The sequence below is a fragment of the Oncorhynchus masou genome, chromosome 14 (assembly GCF_036934945.1).
Source record: "Oncorhynchus masou masou isolate Uvic2021 chromosome 14, UVic_Omas_1.1, whole genome shotgun sequence".
NCBI classification, from domain to species: domain Eukaryota; kingdom Metazoa; phylum Chordata; class Actinopteri; order Salmoniformes; family Salmonidae; genus Oncorhynchus; species Oncorhynchus masou.
The window spans coordinates 35,340,720-35,367,047 of record NC_088225.1 but is presented as its reverse complement, the minus strand read 5'-3'; the positions used below and the strand labels follow the sequence as shown (position 1 = coordinate 35,367,047).

Below are 26,328 nucleotides of genomic sequence, written 5' to 3'. Positions count from 1 at the left end.
ATGATTAATGTTTCCACTGTCCATACCTGCCTAATCCTTTAACACCAGAGACAACATGATTAATGTTTCCACTGTCCATACCTGCCTACTCCTTTAACACCAGAGACAACATGATTAATGTTTCCACTGTCCATACCTGCCTACTCCTTTAACAGCAGAGACAACATGATTAATGTTTCCACTGTCCATACCTGCCTACTCCTTTAACACCAGAGACAACATGATTAATGTTTCCACTGTCCATACCTGCCTACTCCTTTAACACCAGAGACAACATGATTAATGTTTCCACTGTCCATACCTGCCTACTCCTTTAACACCAGAGACAACATGATTAATGTTTCCACTGTCCATACCTGCCTACTCCTTTAACACCAGAGACAACATGATTAATGTTTCCACTGTCCATACCTGCCTACTCCTTTAACACCAGAGACAACATGATTAATGTTTCCACTGTCCATACCTGCCTAATCCTTTAACACCAGAGACAACATGATTAATGTTTCCACTGTCCATACCTGCCTACTCCTTTAACACCAGAGACAACATGATTAATGTTTCCACTGTCCATACCTGCCTACTCCTTTAACACCAGAGTTAGGATTACATTCCCTAACATGTAATTATATCAAGAAGACTTTATAACTGCCCTGATAGGCTCTTTATTGACAACTCTAATAGGACAATTATATCAAGAAGACTTTATAGCTGCCCTGATAGGCTCTTTATTGACAACTCTAACAGGACAATTATAGCAAGAACACTTTATAACTGCCCTGATAGGCTCTTTATTGACAACTCTAATAGGACAATTATATCAAGAAGACTTTAGAACTGCCCTGATAGGCTCTTTATTGACAACTCTAATAGGACAATTATATCAAGAAGACTTTATAGCTGCCCTGATAGGCTCTTTATTGACAACTCTAACAGGACAATTATAGCAAGAACACTTTATAACTGCCCTGATAGGCTCTTTATTGACAACTCTAATAGGACAATTTGGGTCGACATGGAAGAAGAACTTAATGCCCCATTTGGAGCATCATATTATCTGAGTCAACACTTAAATGTGGGACGGCAGAATCCCATAATGTCCCAAACTAAGAAATATGGAGTCAGATAAATAAGAGACAGACATCTTCACCTTTCCTGACAAGCTCTGCTTCGTTGTGGAACAACCATGAATACTAATTAGGAGGAAAGGTGGTTGTCTGGAGAGAGTGGGATAGGTTTTGTGTTAGCCTCAACACTAATACATTTCACTTCTGCTTTTAGTGTCAATATAAATTATAAAACAAGGTCATTTCAATACAGCTACATTTCCCCCAGGCTACATGAATATAAAGAGACATGAGACAAAACAATCATAATGAATCAGATTACATGGCCCCCAGGCTACATGAATATAAAGAGACATGAGACAAAACAATCATAATGAATCAGATTACATGGCCCCCAGGCTACATGAATATAAAGAGACATGAGACAAACCAATCATAATGAATCAGATTACATGGCCCCCAGGCTACATGAATATAAAGAGACATGATACAAAACAATCATAATGAATCAGATTACATGGCCCCCAGGCTACATGAATATAAAGAGACATGAGACAAAACAATCATAATGAATCAGATTACATGGCCCCCAGGCTACATGAATATAAAGAGACATGAGACAAACCAATCATAATGAATCAGATTACATGGCCCCCAGGCTACATGAATATAAAGAGACATGATACAAAACAATCATAATGAATCAGATTACATGGAGAGGGGGGACCTGATCCTAGATCATAATGAATCAGATTACATGGAGAGGGGGACTGATCCTAGATCATAATGAATCAGATTACATGGAGAGGACCTGATCCTAGATCATAATGAATCAGATTAGATGGAGAGGGGGAGCTGATCCTAGATCATAATGAATCAGATTACATGGAGAGGGGGAGCTGATCCTAGATCATAATGAATCAGATTACATGGAGAGGGGGACCTGATCCTAGATCATAATGAATCAGATTACATGGAGAGGGGGGACCTGATCCTAGATCAGCACTCCAACTCTGGGACACTGCCTGTATAAAACAGAACACATCGTTGTAAAGTCTAGATACAAGGTGTTTACTGCCATCTAGTGGAAGATACCAATATAACACTTTATTATCAGGGTGGGGAGGCGGCTGAGCTGAAACAGAAAGTAAAGTTGTTCTTTTGTTCAGGATCCATTTTGAGACGACAGAGCAGAAAACACTATATGAAGATTATTGAAAAATAAAGTAAGTATTTCTGAACAATAATCTATTCTAATGGACAGAATAAGATAATTAATACCTGTAATGAGATATTACTAGTTAGTAGAACTGCTACTTGAGCTGAGTTGCTGACAGACAGCAGTTTTCAAAGTGTAAACTAATCAGAAGGCCAACATGTTATCAGTAAAACGTCTGGTAAAGATGGTGGAGGAGCTTTTCAATTATATGGTTTTATGTTTATCTCAGGGTTTCTCCATCCTTTTGTTCTTACCAGCACTTACACAACTGATTCAACTAATCATCACATATTTTAAGACAGTTTAATATTTGAACATTCTCAAATTAAAACCTTTTTGGTTTGTAGGACTGCTTACAATTATTAAAGTCCTACAGTAACATTTTGGAGGAAAACAACACAGCTAAACTTGGTTTCGAGTAAATTAAATGTTTATCTATAATAATGTAAGAGATGTCTTGAAGAAACGTGTCTGGGATTAGAACTCTGTGTCTCTGCGACAGTGGGAGGTTTGTTTTGCATGGCCCGGTGCTACAGGTGGGTGGACATTTATTTTATGGACCAATGGAATGGTATTAAATGCTCAAACTCTGCTCCCCCGGGGAGCCGGGCAATGCAGAACTAATTCACCCAGTGACCGTTACTTTATTTCCTGATATGAAATGTAAAGTAACTTTGTAGCCGACGCAGTTCCAGAATGTCTGTTGAAACTGTGGAGCACATGTCTTGAGAACGTTAGAACAGTGGTGGAAAAAGTACTGAATTCTCAAACTGGAGTAAAAGTAAAGATTCCTTCATAGAAAATGACTCCAGTAAAGGTGAAAGTCACACAGTAAAATTCTACTTCAGTAAAAGTCAAAGCATTTGGTTTGAAATATAATTAAGTATCAAAAGTAAAGTATTTAATCATTTTAAATTCCTTATATTAAGCACACCAGACAGCACAATGTTTTTGTTATTTTAATTTACAAATAGCCAGGGTCACACTCCAACACGCAGACACCATTTAAAAACAAGGCAATTGTGTTTAGTGAGTCCTCCAGATCAGAGGCAGTAGGGATGACCAGGGATGTTCTCTGTTTAGTGAGTCCTCCAGATCAGAGGCAGTAGGGATGACCAGGGATGTTCTCTGTTTAGTGAGTCCTCCAGATCAGAGGCAGTAGGGATGACCAGGGATGTTCTCTGTTTAGTGAGTCCTCCAGATCAGAGGCAGTAGGGATGACCAGGGATGTTCTCTGTTTAGTGAGTCCTCCAGATCAGAGGCAGTAGGGATGACCAGGGATGTTCTCTGTTTAGTGAGTCCTCCAGATTGTGACCACTAACATTTGACTTGATTTAGATTAGGCTATATATACAACATGACCAAAAGTATGTAGACACCTGCTGGTCGAACGACTCATTCCAAGATCATAGGCATTAATATGGAGTTGGTCCCCCCTCTGCTGCAAGAACAGCCTCCACTCTTCTGGGAAGACTTTCCACGAGTTGTTGGAACATTTCTGCGGGGACTTGCTTCCATTCAGCCACAAGAGCATTAGGGAGGTCGGGCACTGATGTTGGGTGATTAGGCCTGGCTCGCAGTCGGCGTTCCAATTCATCCCAAAGGTTTTTGATGGGGTTGAGGTCAGGGCACTGTGCAGGCCAGTCAAGTTCTTCCACACCGATCTCGAGAAGCCATTTCTGTATTGACCTCACTTTGTGCACGGGGACGTTGTCAAGCTGAAACAGAAAATGCCATTCCCCAAACTGTTGCCACCATTGTTTGTCTATGGAGATTGCATGGCAGTGTGCTTGATTTTATACACCTGTCAGCAACGGGTGTGGCTGAAATAGCCGAATCCACTAATTTGAAGGGTTGTCCACATACTTTTGACTATATAGTGTAGATGCTCTGTCCAGTTACTGGTAGGACTATAACATTATGTGAACTGATCTGAACAGGTTTAGACTGGTCATCTATGATATGTAGGTTATATACACTACATTCTCTGTCCTGCTACTGGTAGGACTATAACATTATGTGAACTGATCTGAACAGGTTTAGACTGGTCATCTATGATATGTAGGTTATATACAGTACATTCTCTGTCCTGCTACTGGTAGGACTGTAACATTGTGTGAACTGATCTGAACAGGTTTAGACTGGTCATCTATGATATGTAGGTTATATACAGTACATTCTCTGTCCTGCTACTGGTAGGACTGTAACATTATGTGAACTGATCTGAACAGGTTTAGACTGGTCATCTATGATATGTAGGTTATATACAGTACATTCTCTGTCCTGCTACTGGTAGGACTATAACATTATGTGAACTGATCTGAACAGGTTTAGACTGGTCATCTATGATATGTAGGTTATATACAGTACATTCTCTGTCCTGCTACTGGTAGGACTATAACATTATGTGAACTGATCTGAACAGGTTTAGACTGGTCATCTATGATATGTAGGCTATAGCCAAGGTATAGACCTTGATCTGCATATCACTAACAAACTGCTATTATACATTATTACCTAGTCTACTTTACATAATATAACATCTATACATCACTAACAACCAACTACCATACATTATAACCTAGCCTACTTTACATAATATAACATCTACATATCACTAACAACCCACTATTATACATTATAACCTAGTCTACGTTACATAATGTAACATCTACACATCACTAACAACCCACTACTATACATTATAACCTAGTCTACGTTACATAATGTAACATCTACACATCACTAACAACCCACTACTATACATTATAACCTAGTCAACTTTACATAATATAACATATCACTAACAACCCACTATTATACATTATAACCTAGTCAACTTTAAATAATATAACATCTACATATCACTAACAACCCACTACTATACATTATAACCTAGTCAACTTTACATAATATAACATATCACTAACAGCCCACTACTATACATTATAACATGGTCTACTTTACATAATATAACATATCACTAACAACCCACTACTATACATTATAACCTAGTCTACTTTATATAATATAACATATCACTAACAACCCACTTCTATACATTATAACCTAGCCTACTTTACATAATATAACATCAATTACTTGATGAAAAAAACTTTTTTGAATGGATCAATGATTTCTCCCTCAGATCAATCATGTCCGTTTTAGCCCTTCTGTCTACATTCTCAGAAACATTTAGAAAAGAACAGATTGAAAGACAATAAATATCCTACTTTTAGTGAATACAAATAATTGTGTTACTGTAATGTCTATAACTACCTTAAACAGTGACTTATTATTATTACAGACAGTTACCATGGAGATGAAATGTCACAACGACATACTCATGTGATTGCATTAAATCACCTGATTGTTTCTATATGTCTGTTAGTAAATGTTTTATTTCTCAAAAGAGATAATGGATAAATGTGAACAATTGACATTCAGTAATTAGTTGTCACCATATTAACCACAACCAACATGTTGGATCTCTGTTTAGGGGTCAGTGCTCTAAAATGAGTCTCTCTGGGGAGAGAGAGGAGGGGGGCCCTGCCTCTAAAATGCATCTCTCTGGGGGACATGACACCAAAGCTAAGAGGTAAGATGACCATTTATAAAGAATTTATCGAGTTCATAAAAAATAAATAGCTATCTTAAGATGAAACACTATATATCCATTGTTAATCGGGAATGGAATGTATATTTGACTGTGATATGTGGTTGTCTCACCTTGATATCTTAAGATGAATGCACTTACTGTAAATCACTCTGGATAAGAGCATCTGCTAAATCAGGGGTTCTCAATCCGGGGTCTGTGGAGGTACTGCAGGGGTTCTCAATCCGGGGTCTGTGGAGGTACTGCAGGGGTTCTCAATCCGGGGTCTGTGGAGGTACTGCAGGGGTTCTCAATCCGGGATCTGTGGAGGTACAGCAGGGGTTCTCAATCCGGGGTCTGTGGAGGTACTGCAGGGGTTCTCAATCCGGGGTCTGTGGAGGTACAGCAGGGGTTCTCAATCCGGGGTCTGTGGAGGTACAGCAGGGGTTCTCAATCCGGGGTCTGTGGAGGTACTGCAGGGGTTCTCAATCCGGGGTCTGTGGAGGTACTGTAGGGGTTCTCAATCCGGGGTCTGTGGAGGTACTGCAGGGGTTCCACGGCTCCCTGAATGTACTCGTTGCAATGTACAACTCTTCACACCCGTTTAACAACTCTAAATGTCTTTGGCATAGTAGGTATCAAGTCCCTTGCCAATGATGTTGCCTACAACGTTGCAACAATGTTCATTTTCATCAAACTCATATTACACCCTAGATGCCTTCAAATGCCCAATTTATAGCCATGCCCAATTTAGGACTATTATTTAACAATGTGATGTTGTGCTCCAAAGGGAGAACTTGAAATAACATGATGTAAACGTGTTTATTATTATACACTCTCAAATAACATGATATAGATAATTAAATCATCAAAAGAAAAACGTGTTTAGAAAACAAGGTTCCTTATAGAGCCAAAAAGGCTTTTATCACTTCCTTAAAATATGAAATCAATAAAAGTTATATATATTTTGGGGTTCAGTGAAGAAGAACCTCCAGAGTTCTGATCAACAAAAGGTTCATGTTTTGAGGATGTGAACCCAGCAGCCCTCCAGTGGTCAGATCAATTCCACCTGTTTTTTCCAGCGCCCGGCCCGGGATTCGAACCAGCCACCTTTCGGTCACAGCTCCAACTCCAACCTGAGTTAATCTTCAAAAATAAGCATGAGTTAATCTGCCAAAATGAAGACAAAATGCTATGCAGTTATACATAATTATTATACATAACTCATTGCCAAAAGCACAAGACATACTGTTGCATGTAGGTCTATATTATTTATGGGTTGATCACATAGAAATATAAAAACATTATTTTTAACTACTGCAAAGCAAATACATGTGGCACAGGAACCACTGACTCACAGCCGCTTACGCGCAGAGTGGACTGAGGTGATCTTGGGGAATAACGACGGAGTTTGTTACAGTGTTGAGACACCGAAGTTTACTGTTCAATTTGATTTTTTCTTTACGGTCAGGGACAGTGTGAGTGTAGCCAGATCCCTTTCACTCTCTATCCTTGTTTCATTTTGTGGTTCACCGGATTCATAATCGAGACGAGGGAAAGACGAACGACCTGCTAACTAACCAAGCTAGTCGGTACAGCTCGATAAGCCAGCTAGCTACTCTACCAGCAGCATCCTAGTTATCCTAGCTAGTCGGTACAGCTCGGTAAACTAGCTAGCTACTCTACCAGCAGCATCCTAGTTATCCTAGCTAGTCGGTACAGCTCGGTAAGCTAGCTAGCTACTCTACCAGCAGCATCCTAGTTATCCTAGCTAGTCGGTACAGCTCGGTAAACTAGCTAGCTACTCTACCAGCAGCATCCTAGTTATCCTAGCTAGTTGGTACAGCTCGGTAATCTAGCTAGCTACTCTACCAGCAGCATCCTAGTTACCATAGCTACCACTACATCATCACCGGCTGTCTGCATTTCTTGTGGACCGATGGAGCTCCCCGGTTGTTTCTTCCACCTGTTAAATCCCGGTGAGGCTTCTCCCTCTCTCGTTGACGGATGCTGTCTACCTCTGTCCGATTCTCCTCTCTTCACTAGATGGACGGTAACTTTAGTGTTTAACCCGTCTGTGTCCAAGGACCGAACTTTTGAATATTATTTTCAGGGCGCCTCAATAGCAGGTATTGAACGCCGGGTAAATAATCACTAGTCAGAACCTCAACCTCAGTATACATTCATTATAAAAATCATCTTAATATCTTATATTGTGAGTAAACAACCTCGAGAATGCGTCTTCCAGCCCTCCAATTAATTACATCATTCAACCCTCCCGGTTAGTAAATTTACCTCAACATCCCCCGGAGAAGGCAGAGTAACGACACCAGCCTTTTAGCGGGGCTGACAGACTGACTACAACGCTCGCGACGCTAAATGAATGTCGTCATTAAAAATGACACACTGCTCTCGCGCCATTAACTAACGTCTGGAAGTCAGTTCTATTTGTGAAACTCTTCTTATGTTTCCCCATCTGAGCTCAGAGTAGATGAGAGATGTAATGTTTGTCTCTGTTGTGTTGAAGACCAATCCAGCAGGAGAGACCAGACTCCCCTGTTCCCAGCTGTGTGTCCATGAAGAGTGACTGGTCTATGGATCGTCCTATATACTTTAGAGAGGGAGACTTTTCTACTGAACAAAGGTAAGAAGAACTCATGGGTCCTGGTCAGTGAGTTAAACAACACTGTCTCTAGTCATTTCTCCTCTCCCATTTTCCCATTTATTGCTGTTGTTTACATAATCCATAGGCTAATCATTTTGTCCATTTGCATAGTCCTAAAACTATATTAAACACATCATTCTCTCCGTGTGTGTGTGTGTGTGTGTGTGTGTGTGTGTGTGTGTGTGTGTGTGTGTGTGTGTGTGTGTGTGTGTGTGTGTGTGTGTGTGTGTGTGTGTGTGTGTGTGTGTGTGTGTGTGTGTGTGTGTACTCCCTGGATGAGGAGATGTAATCTAATATTTTGTCTACAGAAACCAACAGGAGAGATCAGAGTCAGAGATTCTCAGTGGTCAGTCTTCCCAGAGTCATCAAACAGACCTGGCCTCCATATTCAGTGTATGTGGTCCTGTTGTGTCCATTTGTTTTTGTTTACCTCAAGTTAAGTTGATCTGTCAATCATTCATTAATGTGTTAATGAGAAAGCATTTAGTCTCTTGCTTAACTTATTTACTTTATTTATTTCAGTTGCTTGAAGAGAAAATGATGACATTTATGAAGAACGAGCTGAGGATGTTCAAGAGGATTCTTAGTCCAGAACTCCCAGAAGGCTTTGAGAGTCAGAAGCAGGATAAGGAAGTGGTGGACCCTGAAGATGAGCAGCAGGAGAGCAGTGCCAGAGAGGGGGCTCTGAAGATCACACTGCACATCCTGAGGAAAATGAACCAGAAGGAGCTTGCTGACACACTGGAGAAATGTAAGATCTGTCTGCCTCATGTTGATGCTGTTTTATAACATTTAAAAGCTGTAGCTAAAGTACAGCTAAAGTAGCTGTGTAACTCAATGATATTGTAGCAGCCTTAACACAACACCTAGTGACCTCATCAAGTAGCAGCAGGGATGTGTTGTGCTGATTAATTTAGAGAGAGAGACAACATTAATAATACCATCAATAATACCAATAATAATATAATCAGTCACACCAGTCTGTAATGCATTATGAAAACATTTACACATTTATACAGTCAGTTAAGAGAATCAATTATTATATTTTACAACTTTATAACAGTCCTTCAATACTGTAGGCATTAAAACAGACGTAATATTAATATCCTCTGTGTTATTTCTAGATTCAGATGATCTTGCTGTGATTTGCCAACGTGAACTCAAATCTAATCTGAAGAAGAAGTTTCAATGTGTATTTGAGGGGATCGCTAAACATGGAAACCCAACACTTCTCAATAAGATCTACACAGAGCTCTACATCACAGAGGGTGGAACAGGAGAGGTCAATAATGAACACGAGCTGAGACAGATTGAGACAACAACCAGGAAACAAGCAAGACCAGAGACTGCAATCAAATGTAACGACATCTTCAAACCCTTAACTGGACAAGACAAACCTATCAGAACTGTGCTGACAAAGGGAGTCGCTGGCATTGGAAAAACAGTCTCTGTGCAGAAGTTCATTCTGGACTGGGCTGAAGGAAAAGCAAATCAGGATGTCCAATTTGTATTTTCATTCCCTTTTCGGGAGCTGAATTTGATGAAAGGTGAAAATCTCACTTTCATTGAACTTCTCAATCACTTCTCAATGGAAACCAAACAATCAAGAATCTCTAACTACAACAACTACAAAGTTCTGTTCATCTTTGATGGTCTGGATGAGTGCCGACTGCCCCTAGACTTCCAGAACAACAAGATCTGTTGGGACGTCACAGAGTCAACCTCAGTGGATGTTCTGCTGACAAATCTCATCAGGGGAAATCTGCTTCCCTCTGCTCTCCTCTGGATAACTACCCGACCTGCAGCAGCCAATAAGATCCCTTCAGGGTGTGTTGACCAGGTGACAGAGGTACGAGGGTTCAATGACCCACAGAAGGAGGAGTACTTCAGGAAGAGATTCATTGATGAGGACCTGGCCAGCAGAATCATCTCACACATAAAGACATCAAGGAGCCTCCACATCATGTGCCACATTCCAGTCTTCTGTTGGATTTCTGCAACAGTCCTTGAACACATGCTGGAACATAAGAGAGAAGAGATGCCCAAGACTCTGACTGAGATGTACACACACCTTGTGGTGTTTCACACCAAACAGAAGAATGAAAAGTATCTTGGGAAAGAAGAGACAGGTCCACACTGGAATAAAGAGAGCATTCTGTCACTGGGAAAACTGGCTTTTCAACAGCTTGTGAAGGGCAATCTGATTTTCTATGAAGAAGACCTGATAGAGGCTGGTATTGATGTCAATGAAGCCTCAGTGTACTCAGGATTGTGCACACAGCTCTTTAAAGAGGAATGTGGGCTGTACCAGGACAAGGTGTACTGCTTTGTACATCTGAGCATTCAGGAGTTTCTGGCTGCTGTATATGTGTTCCTCTCATTCATCAACAACAATGAGAATCTAATGGACAAACTGCAAACAAAAGACGAGCCTGAAGTTGCTTTCTACAAGAGTGCTGTGGATAAAGCCTTACAAAGTGAGACGGGAAACCTGGACCTTTTCCTCCGCTTCCTGCTGGGCCTCTCACTGGAGTCCAATCAGAAGCACTTACGAGGTCTACTGACAAAGACAAGAAGCAGCTCACAGACCCATGAAGAAACAGTCAAGTACATCAAGAAGAAGATCAGGGAGAATCCCTCTCCAGAGAGGAGCATCAATCTGTTCCACTGTCTGAATGAACTGAATGACCATTCTCTAGTGGAGGAGATCCAAAGCTACCTGAGATCAGGAAGTCTCTCAGAACCCAACCTGTCACCTGGACAGTGGTCAGCTCTGGTCTTTGTGTTGCTGACTTCAGAAAAGGAGCTGGATGTGTTTGACCTGAAGAAATACTCCAGATCAGAGGAAGGTCTTCTGAGGCTGCTGCCAGTGGTCAAAGCCTCCAGAGCTGCTCTGTGAGTAAATAAAATGACATTTAAGAACTCATCATCAGGAAGAAATATTCAGTTTAGAGAAAAATATGTATTATAATATGTATATAATATTATATTGAAAAATATATTGAATAAATGCATTGATTTTCACATTAATATAACAATATGACCACACAATTCTAGGAGATGGAAAATGAATCTATATGTTGTTTTGGATAATTAACCAAATGCATCTGCCATTGTCCTTCTACACTACTGGTGTTAAATGAACAGTGTGTTTGTGAAGTCATGATGATATCTTTGTCAGGCTGTCAGGCTGTGGAGTCACAGAGGAAGGCTGTGCTTCTCTGGTCTCAGCTCTGAGGTCAAACCCCTCACACCTGAGAGAGCTGGACCTGAGTAACAATGACCTGAAGGATTCAGGAGTGGAGCTGCTCTCTGCTGGACTGGGGAATCCCCACTGTAAACTGGAGACTCTGAGGTCAGTATTCCTGTAGTTGGTCAACAAGTGGTAACTGTTCACCAGATCCACATGTGTTTACCAGACACACATAGTCCACACCATATGTGTTTGGACAGTGAAGCTTACAGTTTTAAATGTGGTGCTATGCTCCAGCATTTTGGATTTGAGATATAATGTTTCATATTAGGAGACAGTACAGAATGTCACCTTTTATTTGAGGTTAATTAATGCTCGTTAAGAAAGGAGTTATGTATCCATTTAAAGAAGTCTTAATAATTTAAATTAATTTTGTCAAAAGTTTAGTATTTGGTCACATATTCCATGCCTGCAGTGATTACATCAGGCTTGTGATTCTACTAACTTGTTTAATTAATTTGCAGTTTGTCTTGGTTGTGTTTTAGATGTTTTCCTAATAGAAACTGAATGGTGAATAATGTCCTGTCATTTTGGAGTCACTTCACTTGTATTGTCAGTAAGAATAGAAGATGTTTCTGAACACTTCTACATTCATGTGGATGCTACTATGATGATGAATAATCAGGAATGAATCAAGAATAATGATGAATGAGAAAGTTACAGAGGCACAACGATCAGACCCCCTCTGTTATTGGTAATGGTGAGAGGTTAGCATGTTTTGTTGTAGCCTCTGTTATTGGTAATGGTGAGAGGTTAGCATGTTTTGTTGTAGTCTCTGTTATTGGTAATGGTGAGAGGTTAACATGTTTTGTTGTAGCCTCTGTTATTGGTAATGGTGAGAGGTTAGCATGTTTTGTTGTAGTCCTGTTATTGGTAATGGTGAGAGGTTAGCATGTTTTGTTGTAGCCTCTGTTATTGGTAATGGTGAGAGGTTAGCATGTTTTGTTGTAGTCTCTGTTATTGGTAATGGTGAGAGGTTAACATGTTTTGTTGTAGCCTCTGTTATTGGTAATGGTGAGAGGTTAGCATGTTTTGTTGTAGTCTCTGTTATTGGTAATGGTGAGAGGTTAGCATGTTTTGTTGTAGCCTCTGTTATTGGTAATGGTGAGAGGTTAGCATGTTTTGTTGTAGTCTCTGTTATTGGTAATGGTGAGAGGTTAGCATGTTTTGTTGTAGCCTCTGTTATTGGTAATGGTGAGAGGTTAGCATGTTTTGTTGTGGTCTCTGTTATTGGTAATGGTGAGAGGTTAGCATGTTTTGTTGCGGCCTCTGTTATTGGTAATGGTGAGAGGTCAGCATGTTTTGTTGTAGCCTCTGTTATTGGTAATGGTGAGAGGTTAGCATGTTTTGTTGTAGCCTCTGTTATTGGTAATGGTGAGAGGTTAGCATGTTTTGTTGTAGCCTCTGTTATTGGTAATGGTGAGAGGTTAGTATGTTTTGTTGTAGTCTCTGTTATTGATAATGGTGAGAGGTTAGCATGTTTTGTTGTAGCCAAAAGACATTCAGGATTCATGTATTATTGTTTAGAAACATGTTATCTACTCACTTATATATAAAATTATTCTGGTGTGGACTGAATACTCAATACAATCTAAATCTGATTCCTCACCGTCTGTCTTTTGACTGATACTGCTTTTTAAACTGGTCTGGTCAGTCTACTCAAATGTTTGTACTAAACATTTTTCTATCTGCAGGCAATACTTTGATAATTTGTTATTTCCAATAATGATACATTAATTTATGAATAGATATGGCAGGTTTCAGGACACTGATGTACCTGCATATTTAGAAACAAATGCCTCTCCATTTTCACCACCAAATAATAGCAGTGTGATTTTAATATGATTTGACTCTTTGCAGGCTGTCACGCTGTCTAGTCACAGAGGAAGGCTGTGCTTCTCTGGTCTCAGCTCTGAGGTCAAACCCCTCACACCTGAGAGAGCTGGACCTGAGCTACAATCACCCAGGAGACTCAGGAGTCAGACTGCTCTCTGCTGGACTGGAGGATCCACACTGCAGACTGGAGAAACTCAAGTATGTAGAGGGTTTATGTCAATGTTCATATCAGATATGTTTGACTTATCAGGCTGGTTAAGAAAGACATTCTGACCACCACTTGGACAAAGTTATATGCTGACTGTGTGTGTGTGTGTGTGTGTGTGTGTGTGTGTGTGTGTGTGTGTGTGTGTGTATGAGTTCCCGTGTATCACTCAATGACTGTCTGTTCTTCTGCTTACCGCTACAGTGTGGAACATGGTGGAGAGTACACAATGAAACCTGGGATTAGAAAATGTGAGTGTTGACTGAATGTTACCAAGAATAAGTCTTAATTCAAGTTAAGTCAAAGTCAAAGACCACCATCATTACTGACTTGGTCATATTAAATATCAGCTGTAGTTCTACAGAAGCGGAAATCAGGGACACCAAAGTTTACAAAGAATTGATTTGACAATATGTGTGTGTGTGTGTGTGTGTGTAATTAATGTGAATAAGTGTGTTTTATATTACCATACAGTATAACATATGATCATTCAACAAGTCTCAAGTTACCTTAACTTCTCCTTTTGATACCTAGAAACATCTACATTAAATGAATTAATGAAAAGTGAGTTAACATTCTAATGTGAATGATGATGATTTCTAATATTGTGTCTGGTTTCATCCATCAGATGTCTGTGATCTCACACTGGACCTAAACACAATTAACAGACTCCTCTCTCTGTCTGAGGAGAACAGAAAGTTGACATGTAGGAGAGAGGAGCAGCCGTATCCTGATCACCCAGAGAGATTTGAGGACTGTGGACAGGTGCTGTGTAGAGAGGGTCTGACTGGGCGCTGTTACTGGGAGGTAGAGTGGAGTGGGAGAAGGGCTGATATAGGAGTGACATATAAAGGAATCAGCAGGAGAGGAGGGGTTAAGGACTGTTATCTTGGATGGAATGACAAGTCCTGGAGTCTGAACTGCTCTGACAACAGTTACATTGCCTGGCACAATAATAATCCCACTACCATAGACGTCCCCTCCTCCAGCCCCCACAGAGTAGGAGTGTATCTGGACTGGCCAGCCGGCACTCTGTCCTTCTACAGAGTCTCCTCTGACACACTGACCCACCTGATCACATTCACCTCCACATTCACTGAGCCCCTCTATCCAGGGATTCATATTTGGTATGACGGCGACTCAGTGTCTCTGTGTCAAACACAACATGATGTTTCACTCTAATCATGGTTCAGTAAGACACACTGGAGCATCAATGTAGAATATCTCTCTGTGTGTAAACATCTCTATCCAGGGTGACTCCTCTTCAGTGTCCCTGTGTCAAACACAACATGATGTTTCACTCTAATCATGGTTCAGTAAGACACACTGGAGCATCAATGTAGAATATCTCTCTGTGTGTAAACATCTCTATCCAGGGTGACTCCTCTTCAGTGTCTCTGTGTCAAACACAACATGATGTTTCACTCTAATCATGGTTCAGTAAGACACACTGGAGCATCAATGTAGAATATCTCTCTGTGTGTAAACATCTCTATCCAGGGTGACTCCTCCTCAGTGTCCCTGTGTCAAACACAACATGATGATTCAATCTATTCTTATGTGTTTATTTAACCTTTGTTTAACCTATATTTAACTAGACAAGTCAGTTCTTATTTTACAATGACTTCCTACCCCGGCCAAACACTCCTCTAAACCAGACGATGCTGTGCCAATTGTGTTGCCTTTCCCGATCGTTATTGTATCTGTTGAGATACAGCCTGGGAACGAACCAGGGTCTGGAGTGACACCTCTAGCTCTGAGATGCTGTGCCTTAGACCGCTGTGATACAGCCTGGGACTGAACCAGGGTCTGTAGTGACACCTCTAGCTCTGAGATGCTGTGCCTTAGACCGCTGTGATACAGCCTGGGAACGAACCAGGGTCTGGAGTGACACCTCTAGCTCTGACCGCTCTGGAGTGACACCTGCTCTGAGATGCCTTAGACCGCTGTGATACAGCCTGGGACTGAACCAGGGTCTGGAGTGACACCTCTAGCTCTGAGATGCTGTGCTTAGACCGCTGTGATACAGCCTGGGACTGAACCAGGGTCTGGAGTGACACCTCTAGCTCTGAGATGCTGTGCCTTAGACCGCTGTGATACAGCCTGGGACTGAACCAGGGTCTGGAGTGACACCTCTAGCTCTGAGATGCTGTGCCTTAGACCGCTGTGATACAGCCTGGGACTGAACCAGGGTCTGGAGTGACACCTCTAGCTCTGAGATGCTGTGCCTTAGACCGCTGTGATACAGCCTGGGACTGAACCAGGGTCTGTAGTGACACCTCTAGCTCTGAGATGCTGTGCCTTAGACCGCTGTGATACAGCCTGGGACTGAACCAGGGTCTGTAGTGACACCTCTAGCTCTGAGATGCTGTGCCTTAGACCGCTGTGATACAGCCTGGGACTGAACCAGGGTCTGTAGTGACACCTCTAGCTCTGAGATGATGTGCCTTAGACCGCTGTGATACAGCCTGGGACTGAACCAGGGTCTGGAGTGACACCTCTAGCTCTGAGATGCTGTGCCTTAGACCGCTGTGATACAGCCTGGGACTGAACCAGGGTCTGTAGTGACACCTCTAGCTCTGAGATGCTGTGCCTTAGACCGCTGTGATACAGCCTGGGACTGAACCAGGGTCTGTAGTGACACCTCTAGCTCTGAGATGCCTTAGACCGCTGTGATACAGCCTGGGACTGAACCAGGGTCTGGAGTGACACCTCTAGCTCTGAGATGCTGTGCCTTAGACCGCTGTGATACAGCCTGGGACTGAACCAGGGTCTGTAGTGACACCTCTAGCTCTGAGATGCTGTGCCTTAGACCGCTGTGATACAGCCTGGGACTGAACCAGGGTCTGTAGTGACACCTCTAGCTCTGAGATGCCTTAGACCGGGTCTGTGATACAGCCTGGGACTGAACCAGGGTCTGGAGTGACACCTCTAGCTCTGAGATGCTGTGCCTTAGACCGCTGTGATACAGCCTGGGACTGAACCAGGGTCTGGAGTGACACCTCTAGCTCTGAGATGCTGTGCCTTAGACCGCTGTGATACAGCCTGGGACTGAACCAGGGTCTGTAGTGACACCTCTAGCTCTGAGATGCTGTGCCTTAGACCGCTGTGATACAGCCTGGGACTGAACCAGGGTCTGTAGTGACACCTCTAGCTCTGAGATGCCTTAGACCGCTGTGATACAGCCTGGGACTGAACCAGGGTCTGTAGTGACACCTCTAGCTCTGAGATGCTGTGCCTTAGACCGCTGTGATACAGCCTGGGACTGAACCAGGGTCTGTAGTGACACCTCTAGCTCTGAGATGCTGTGCCTTAGACCGCTGTGATACAGCCTGGGACTGAACCAGGGTCTGTAGTGACACCTCTAGCTCTGAGATGCTGTGCCTTAGACCGCTGTGATACAGCCTGGGACTGAACCAGGGTCTGTAGTGACACCTCTAGCTCTGAGATGCTGTGCCTTAGACCGCTGTGATACAGCCTGGGACTGAACCAGGGTCTGTAGTGACACCTCTAGCTCTGAGATGCTGTGCCTTAGACCGCTGTGATACAGCCTGGGACTGAACCAGGGTCTGTAGTGACACCTCTAGCTCTGAGATGCTGTGCCTTAGACCGCTGTGATACAGCCTGGGACTGAACCAGGGTCTGTAGTGACACCTCTAGCTCTGAGATGCTGTGCCTTAGACCGCTGTGATACAGCCTGGGACTGAACCAGGGTCTGGAGTGACACCTCTAGCTCTGAGATGCTGTGCCTTAGACCGCTGTGATACAGCCTGGGACTGAACCAGGGTCTGTAGTGACACCTCTAGCTCTGAGATGCTGTGCCTTAGACCGCTGTGATACAGCCTGGGACTGAACCAGGGTCTGTAGTGACACCTCTAGCTCTGAGATGCTGTGCCTTAGACCGCTGTGATACAGCCTGGGACTGAACCAGGGTCTGTAGTGACACCTCTAGCTCTGAGATGCTGTGCCTTAGACCGCTGTGATACAGCCTGGGACTGAACCAGGGTCTGTAGAGTGACACCTCTAGCTCTGAGATGCTGTGCCTTAGACCGCTGTGATACAGCCTGGGACTGAACCAGGGTCTGTAGTGACACCTCTAGCTCTGAGATGCTGTGCCTTAGACCGCTGTGATACAGCCTGGGACTGAACCAGGGTCTGTAGTGACACCTCTAGCTCTGAGATGCTGTGCCTTAGACCGCTGTGATACAGCCTGGGACTGAACCAGGGTCTGTAGTGACACCTCTAGCTCTGAGATGCTGTGCCTTAGACCGCTGTGATACAGCCTGGGACTGAACCAGGGTCTGGAGTGACACCTCTAGCTCTGAGATGCTGCCTTAGACCGGACTAGACCACTAGATGCCTGGGACTGAACCAGGGTCTGTACCGCTGTGATACAGCCTGGGACTGAACCAGGGTCTGGAGTGACACCTCTAGCTCTGAGATGCCTTAGACCGCTGTGATACAGCCTGGGACTGAACCAGGGTCTGTAGTGACACCTCTAGCTCTGAGATGCTGTGCCTTAGACCGCTGTGATACAGCCTGGGACTGAACCAGGGTCTGTAGTGACACCTCTAGCTCTGAGATGCTGTGCCTTAGACCGCTGTGATACAGCCTGGGACTGAACCAGGGTCTGTAGTGACACCTCTAGCTCTGAGATGCTGTGCCTTAGACCGCTGTGATACAGCCTGGGACTGAACCAGGGTCTGTAGTGACACCTCTAGCTCTGAGATGCTGTGCCTTAGACCGCTGTGATACAGCCTGGGACTGAACCAGGGTCTGTAGTGACACCTCTAGCTCTGAGATGCCTGCTAGACCGCTGTGATACAGCCTGGGACTGAACCAGGGTCTGTAGTGACACCTCTAGCTCTGAGATGCTGTGCCTTAGACCGCTGTGATACAGCCTGGGACTGAACCAGGGTCTGTAGTGACACCTCTAGCTCTGAGATGCTGTGCCTTAGACCGCTGTGATACAGCCTGGGACTGAACCAGGGTCTGTAGTGACACCTCTAGCTCTGAGATGCTGTGCCTTAGACCGCTGTGATACAGCCTGGGACTGAACCAGGGTCTGGAGTGACACCTCTAGCTCTGAGATGCTGTGCCTTAGACCGCTGTGATACAGCCTGGGACTGAACCAGGGTCTGGAGTGACACCTCTAGCTCTGAGATGCTGTGCCTTAGACCACTGTGATACAGCCTGGGACTGAACCAGGGTCTGTAGTGACACCTCTAGCTCTGAGATGCTGTGCCTTAGACCGCTGTGATACAGCCTGGGACTGAACCAGGGTCTGTAGTGACACCTCTAGCTCTGAGATGCCTTAGACCGCTGTGATACAGCCTGGGACTGAACCAGGGTCTGTAGTGACACCTCTAGCTCTGAGATGCCTTAGACCGCTGTGATACAGCCTGGGACTGAACCAGGGTCTGTAGTGACACCTCTAGCTCTGAGATGCTGTGCCTTAGACCGCTGTGATACAGCCTGGGACTGAACCAGGGTCTGTAGTGACACCTCTAGCTCTGAGATGCTGTGCCTTAGACCGCTGTGATACAGCCTGGGACTGAACCAGGGTCTGTAGTGACACCTCTAGCTCTGAGATGCTGTGCCTTAGACCGCTGTGATACAGCCTGGGACTGAACCAGGGTCTGTAGTGACACCTCTAGCTCTGAGATGCTGTGCCTTAGACCGCTGTGATACAGCCTGGGACTGAACCAGGGTCTGTAGTGACACCTCTAGCTCTGAGATGCTGTGCCTTAGACCGCTGTGATACAGCCTGGGACTGAACCAGGGTCTGTAGTGACACCTCTAGCTCTGAGATGCTGTGCCTTAGACCGCTGTGATACAGCCTGGGACTGAACCAGGGTCTGGAGTGACACCTCTAGCTCTGAGATGCCTTAGACCGCTGTGATACAGCCTGGGACTGAACCAGGGTCTGGAGTGACACCTCTAGCTCTGAGATGCTGTGCCTTAGACCGCTGTGATACAGCCTGGGACTGAACCAGGGTCTGGAGTGACACCTCTAGCTCTGAGATGCTGTGCCTTAGACCGCTGTGATACAGCCTGGGACTGAACCAGGGTCTGTAGTGACACCTCTAGCTCTGAGATGCTGTGCCTTAGACCGCTGTGATACAGCCTGGGACTGAACCAGGGTCTGTAGTGACACCTCTAGCTCTGAGATGCTGTGCCTTAGACCGCTGTGATACAGCCTGGGACTGAACCAGGGTCTGGAGTGACACCTCTAGCTCTGAGATGCTGTGCCTTAGACCGCTGTGATACAGCCTGGGACTGAACCAGGGTCTGTAGTGACACCTCTAGCTCTGAGATGCTGTGCCTTAGACCGCTGTGATACAGCCTGGGACTGAACCAGGGTCTGTAGTGACACCTCTAGCTCTGAGATGCTGTGCCTTAGACCGCTGTGATACAGCCTGGGACTGAACCAGGGTCTGTAGTGACACCTCTAGCTCTGAGATGCTGTGCTGTGATACAGCCTTAGACCGCTGTGATACAGCCTGGGACTGAACCAGGGTCTGCTCTGAGTGACACCTCTAGCTCTGAGATGCTGTGCCTTAGACCGCTGTGATACAGCCTGGGACTGAACCAGGGTCTGTAGTGACACCTCTAGCTCTGAGATGCTGTGCCTTAGACCGCTGTGATACAGCCTGGGACTGAACCAGGGTCTGTAGTGACACCTCTAGCTCTGAGATGCTGTGCCTTAGACCACTGTGATACAGCCTGGGACTGAACCAGGGTCTGTAGTGACACCTCTAGCTCTGAGATGCTGTGCCTTAGACCGCTGTGATACAGCCTGGGACTGAACCAGGGTCTGTAGTGACACCTCTAGCTCTGAGATGCCTTAGACCGCTGTGATACAGCCTGGGACTGAACCAGGGTCTGTAGTGACACCTCTAGCTCTGAGATGCTGTGCCTTAGACCGCTGTGATACAGCCTGGGACTGAACCAGGGTCTGTAGTGACACCTCTAGCTCTGAGATGCTGTGCCTTAGACCGCTGTGATACAGCCTGGGACTGAACCAGGGTCTGTAGTGACACCTCTAGCTCTGAGATGCTGTGCCTTAGACCGCTGTGATACAGCCTGGGACTGAACCAGGGTCTGTAGTGACACCTCTAGCTCTGAGATGCTGTGCCTTAGACCGCTGTGATACAGCCTGGGACTGAACCAGGGTCTGGAGTGACACCTCTAGCTCTGAGATGCTGTGCCTTAGACCGCTGTGATACAGCCTGGGACTGAACCAGGGTCTGTAGTGACACCTCTAGCTCTGAGATGCTGTGCCTTAGACCGCTGTGATACAGCCTGGGACTGAACCAGGGTCTGTAGTGACACCTCTAGCTCTGAGATGCTGTGCCTTAGACCGCTGTGATACAGCCTGGGACTGAACCAGGGTCTGTGACACCTCTAGCTCTGAGATGCTGTGCCTTAGACCGCTGTGATACAGCCTGGGACTGAACCAGGGTCTGTAGTGACACCTCTAGCTCTGAGATGCTGTGCCTTAGACCGCTGTGATACAGCCTGGGACTGAACCAGGGTCTGTAGTGACACCTCTAGCTCTGAGATGCTGTGCCTTAGACCGCTGTGATACAGCCTGGGACTGAACCAGGGTCTGTAGTGACACCTCTAGCTCTGAGATGCTGTGCCTTAGACCGCTGTGATACAGCCTGGGACTGAACCAGGGTCTGGAGTGACACCTCTAGCTCTGAGATGCTGTGCCTTAGACCGCTGTGATACAGCCTGGGACTGAACCAGGGTCTGTAGTGACACCTCTAGCTCTGAGATGCTGTGCCTTAGACCGCTGTGATACAGCCTGGGACTGAACCAGGGTCTGGAGTGACACCTCTAGCTCTGAGATGCCTTAGACCGCTGTGATACAGTCTGGGACTGAACCAGGGTCTACAGCCTGGGACTGAACCAGGGTCTGGTGACACCTCTAGCTCTGAGATGCTGTGCCTTAGACCGCTGTGATACAGCCTGGGACTGAACCAGGGTCTGAGTGACACCTCTAGCTCTGAGATGCTGTGCCTTAGACCGCTGTGATACAGCCTGGGACTGAACCAGGGTCTGTAGTGACACCTCTAGCTCTGAGATGCCTTAGACCGCTGCGCCACTCTGGAGCGTGTTACCTTTGACTTACCAGTCATTTACTGATGTAATGGAACACTGATGTACCAGGGTGGAACACTGATGCTTATGGAACACTGATGTAATGGAACACTGATGTTGGAACAGCTGGGACTGTCTGGAAACACTGATGTAATGGAACACTGATGTTATGGAACACTGATGTCTGGAACACTGAGATGAATGGAACACTGATGTAATGGAACACTGATGTATGGAACACTGATGTTATGGAACACTGATGTAAACACTGATGAACCAGGGTGGAACACTGATGTAATGGAACACTGATGTAATGGAACACTGATGTAATGGAACACTGATGTTACAGCCTGGGACTGAACCAATGGAACACTGATGTAATGGAACACTGATGTGGAACACTGATGTTATGGAACACTGATGTAATGGAACACTGATGTAATGGAACACTGATGTAATGGAACACTCTGTAATGGAACACTGATGTTATGAACATGATGATACACTGATGTTATGGAACACAGATGTCTGGAACACCTCTGTTATGGAACACTGATGTTATGGAACACTGATGTTATGGAACACTGATTGTAGTAAAACGCTCAAATGGATCTACCTCCTGGTGCCTTCCCCTGTCTCACCCACCAAGGGTGGAGACAGAGATGACCCTCACCTACTGAAATACCGGATTGGGCAAAGCCACCAGAAGACGACTCAAGCCAACCAACTACTGAACCTGACTGGTGTCAGGAAGAATCACCCTCTGCCTCAAGTGACACCTCTGAATGGGAACAGCTGATAGACTCATTGCTGATAGAGTAAGGGCACTGTCATAAACAGAGGCCCATATGCACACTGTAAGAAAAGTGTTTCCTCATTGTTCTGAGATGGCTGTGCATAAACAGAGGCCCATATATGCACTGTAAGAAAAGTATTTCCTGTTGTAAGATATGGGTCTGTATGACACCTCTAGCTCTGAGAAGGGAGGGGCAGCTTGAGATCGGGTGCAGAGAATCAAAAGGTATATAAAGAACATTGGAGTGCCATTACTCTGAGATGCTGTGCTGACTTGAATTCTGAATTCATTTAGACAACCATTTGACTTCACCGGTAATTGCCACCTGACTCAAATCACTACAGATTCTAACTTGCTGGAACTGGGCTGGATACTGCCTGTTTAGCTATTGGACAGTAGTTTTGTCGTCTGAGTGCCTGTCCAGCCTGGCAGAATCAGGATGCAAAATATCTTAATTGATTGAGCTGATCCCGGCTAGGTATTTCTGCCAAGATACTGCGGTAGCTCAGCGGAGAATCTCTGCTCTCCAGTCTAACTTGAATCTCTAAATTTAGTAAACCACCGACTCAAAGTCAACCTTTCAGACAGTAGAGGGGAGTCGCAACCTAACTAAATTCAGAAATTACTCTGACCGATTGAAACTCTGCTCCTGATCTCGTGGGTCTCCCCGTCATCTCTCAAAGGTAATTAAAGAACTATTATAGCATTTAATATAGAGATAAGTGTTATTATTGTACCAGGCATTTTATAGAGCATTAAGGCATTTGCATGTTTTTGATTAACGCTGTGTGTGACCGAGCAACAAATTGTGTATTTTGAAGTGTGTTTGATTGTAAAAGACAAAAAACAGAGTGTTTTCAAAAATAAACGGTAGTCGTATTTTGTCTCGAGTAAAATGTTCTCTCAAAGACAGTTAACGGCACGGGAGATAACAACTCTGACACTCCCCGCTACCGGGACACTGGAAACATGGATCAATGCTCTATGACAGAATGAGTTACCATTAAAAGACAAGGAGGAAGGTGTGTCCAGTAGTGATTCATTTAATTGTCTTATCGATCTATCTAAGTTTTATTTTCCAAGCGATACATAGCCGACGGGCAGAGTAGTGAGACTAAGTTGACTAAAGTTCTTCACACTTTAAACTAGATACATCACAGAGGGGAATCACTCAACCACAGGGAAATCATATAGAGACTGGTAGGACTAGTGCTTAATAATAACTCAAGGACCAATTAGTGGTGAAACAAAGATACTAGAGGATAAATGTGGGGTTCACACATCCCAGCTAGAGCTAGACCGTTGAGAGTGACAAGGCAAAAGACCTGCTCTACGCGGACAACGCCGATATAGAAAGAGAGGCAGGGCTACGCGAGCGGTCCTGGTTATACCGAGATAACGTGAAGTATCTATAGTGCCCTGTCCAATCCAGGGAACGGGACGCTAACCACCTCTAGTACCCCACTGCCGGCCAAGGGGCGGGGCTGAAGGTTTCGTACAGTAGTAGAATGACTGATACAAAGCACCATTTAATAACAACAACCAGGCTATACAGTAGAAGAATGACTGATACAAAGCACCATTTAATAACAACAACCAGGCTATACAGTAGAAGAATGACTGATACAAAGCACCATTTAATAACAACACTGACAACCAGGCTATACAGTAGTAGAATGACTGATACAAAGCACCATTTAATAACAACACTGACAACCAGGCTATACAGTAGTAGAATGACTGATACAAAGCACCATTTAATAACAACAACCAGGCTATACAGTAGTAGAATGACTGATACAAAGCACCATTTAATAACTACAACCAGGCTATACAGTAGTAGAATGACTGATACAAAGCACCATTTAATAACAACACTGAACCAGGCTATACAGTAGTAGAATGACTGATACAAAGCACCATTTAATAACAACACTAACAACCAGGCTATACAGTAGTAGAATGACTGATACAAAGCACCATTTAAGTAACAAAGCACTTTAACAAACCAGGCTATACAGTAGTAGAATGACTGATACAAAGCACCATTTAATAACAACAACCAGGCTATACAGTAGTAGAATGACTGATACAAAGCACCATTTAATAACAACAACCAGGCTATACAGTAGTAGAATGACTGATACAAAGCACCATTTAATAACAACAACCAGGCTATACAGTAGTAGAATGACTGATACAAAGCACCATTTAATAACAACACTGACAACCAGGCTATACAGTAGTAGAATGACTGATACAAAGCACCATTTAATAACAACACTGGGACAACCAGGCTATACAGTAGTAGAATGACTGATACAAAGCACCATTTAATAACAACACTGAACAACAGGCTATACAGTAGTAGAATGACTGATACAAAGCACCATTTAATAACTCTGAACATGCTGTGCCTTACAACCAGGCTATACAGTAGTAGAATGACTGATACAAAGCACCATTTAATAACAAGGGTCACTGAGACAACCAGGCTATACAGTAGTAGAATGACTGATACAAAGCACCATTTAATAACAACACTGACAACCAGGCTATACAGTAGTAGAATGACTGATACAAAGCACCATTTAATAACAACAACCAGGCTATACAGTAGTAGAATGACTGATACAAAGCACCATTTAATAACAACAACCAGGCTATACAGTAGTAGAATGACTGATACAAAGCACCATTTAATAACACAACCAGGCTATACAGTAGTAGAATGACTGATACAAAGCACCATTTAATAACAACACTGACAACCAGGCTATACAGTAGTAGAATGACTGATACAAAGCACCATTTAATAACAACACTGACAACCAGGCTATACAGTAGTAGAATGACTGATACAAAGCACCATTTAATAACAACACTGACTGAACCAGGCTATACAGTAGTAGAATGACTGATACAAAGCACCATTTAATAACAACAACCAGGCTATACAGTAGTAGAATGACTGATACAAAGCACCATTTAATAACAACAACAACCAGGCTATACAGTAGTAGAATGACTGATACAAAGCACCATTTAATAACAACACTGACAACCAGGCTATACAGTAGTAGAATGACTGATACAAAGCACCATTTAATAACAACACTAACAACCAGGCTATACAGTAGTAGAATGACTGATACAAAGCACCATTTAATAACAACAACCAGGCTATACAGTAGTAGAATGACTGATACAAAGCACCATTTAATAACAACACTGACAACCAGGCTATACAGTAGTAGAATGACTGATACAAAGCACCATTTAATAACAACACTGACAACCAGGCTATACAGTAGTAGAATGACTGATACAAAGCACCATTTAATAACAACACTGACAACCAGGCTATACAGTAGTAGAATGACTGATACAAAGCACCATTTAATAACAACACTGACAACCAGGCTATACAGTAGTAGAATGACTGATACAAAGCACCATTTAATAACAACACTGACAACCAGGCTATACAGTAGTAGAATGACTGATACAAAGCACCATTTAATAACAACACTAACAACCAGGCTATACAGTAGTAGAATGACTGATACAAAGCACCATTTAA

The 26,328-nt window shown here is 43.9% G+C and overlaps 2 protein-coding genes across 4 annotated transcripts in view; both read left to right on the top strand.

The window, feature by feature from the left end:
• The first annotated feature begins 2,199 nt into the window (after window positions 1-2,199).
• LOC135554797 (NACHT, LRR and PYD domains-containing protein 3-like) overlaps window positions 2,200-26,328 on the top strand; it is a 133,373-nt gene continuing 109,244 nt past the window's right edge. For all 3 annotated transcript variants that reach the window (XM_064987235.1, XM_064987234.1, XM_064987233.1), the window contains exons 1-3: window positions 2,200-2,293; window positions 5,786-5,884; window positions 8,409-8,525. In XM_064987235.1, the coding sequence (XP_064843307.1) occupies window positions 5,802-5,884; window positions 8,409-8,525 (200 nt within the window). In that variant the 5' untranslated portion in view covers window positions 2,200-2,293; window positions 5,786-5,801. The remainder of the gene's footprint in view (window positions 2,294-5,785; window positions 5,885-8,408; window positions 8,526-26,328) is intronic.
• Window positions 9,087-15,740, top strand: LOC135554847 (butyrophilin subfamily 1 member A1-like). Its single transcript, XM_064987289.1, has 7 exons — window positions 9,087-9,213; window positions 9,671-9,828; window positions 10,642-11,101; window positions 11,246-11,441; window positions 13,660-13,833; window positions 14,045-14,091; window positions 14,469-15,740. The coding sequence occupies exons 1-7, from the start codon at window positions 9,087-9,089 to the stop codon at window positions 15,020-15,022; spliced, it is 1,716 nt and encodes a 571-aa protein (XP_064843361.1). The 3' UTR covers window positions 15,023-15,740.

Coding starts and splice junctions, on each gene's coding strand:
- LOC135554847 (XM_064987289.1), top strand. CDS start 9,087: ATGACATTTATGAAGAACGAGCTGAGGATGTTCAAGAGGATTCTTAGT. Junction 11,442..13,659: donor AAAGCCTCCAGAGCTGCTCT/GTGAGTAAATAA, acceptor GACTCTTTGCAG/GCTGTCACGCTGTCTAGTCA. Junction 13,834..14,044: donor TGCAGACTGGAGAAACTCAA/GTATGTAGAGGG, acceptor TTACCGCTACAG/TGTGGAACATGGTGGAGAGT.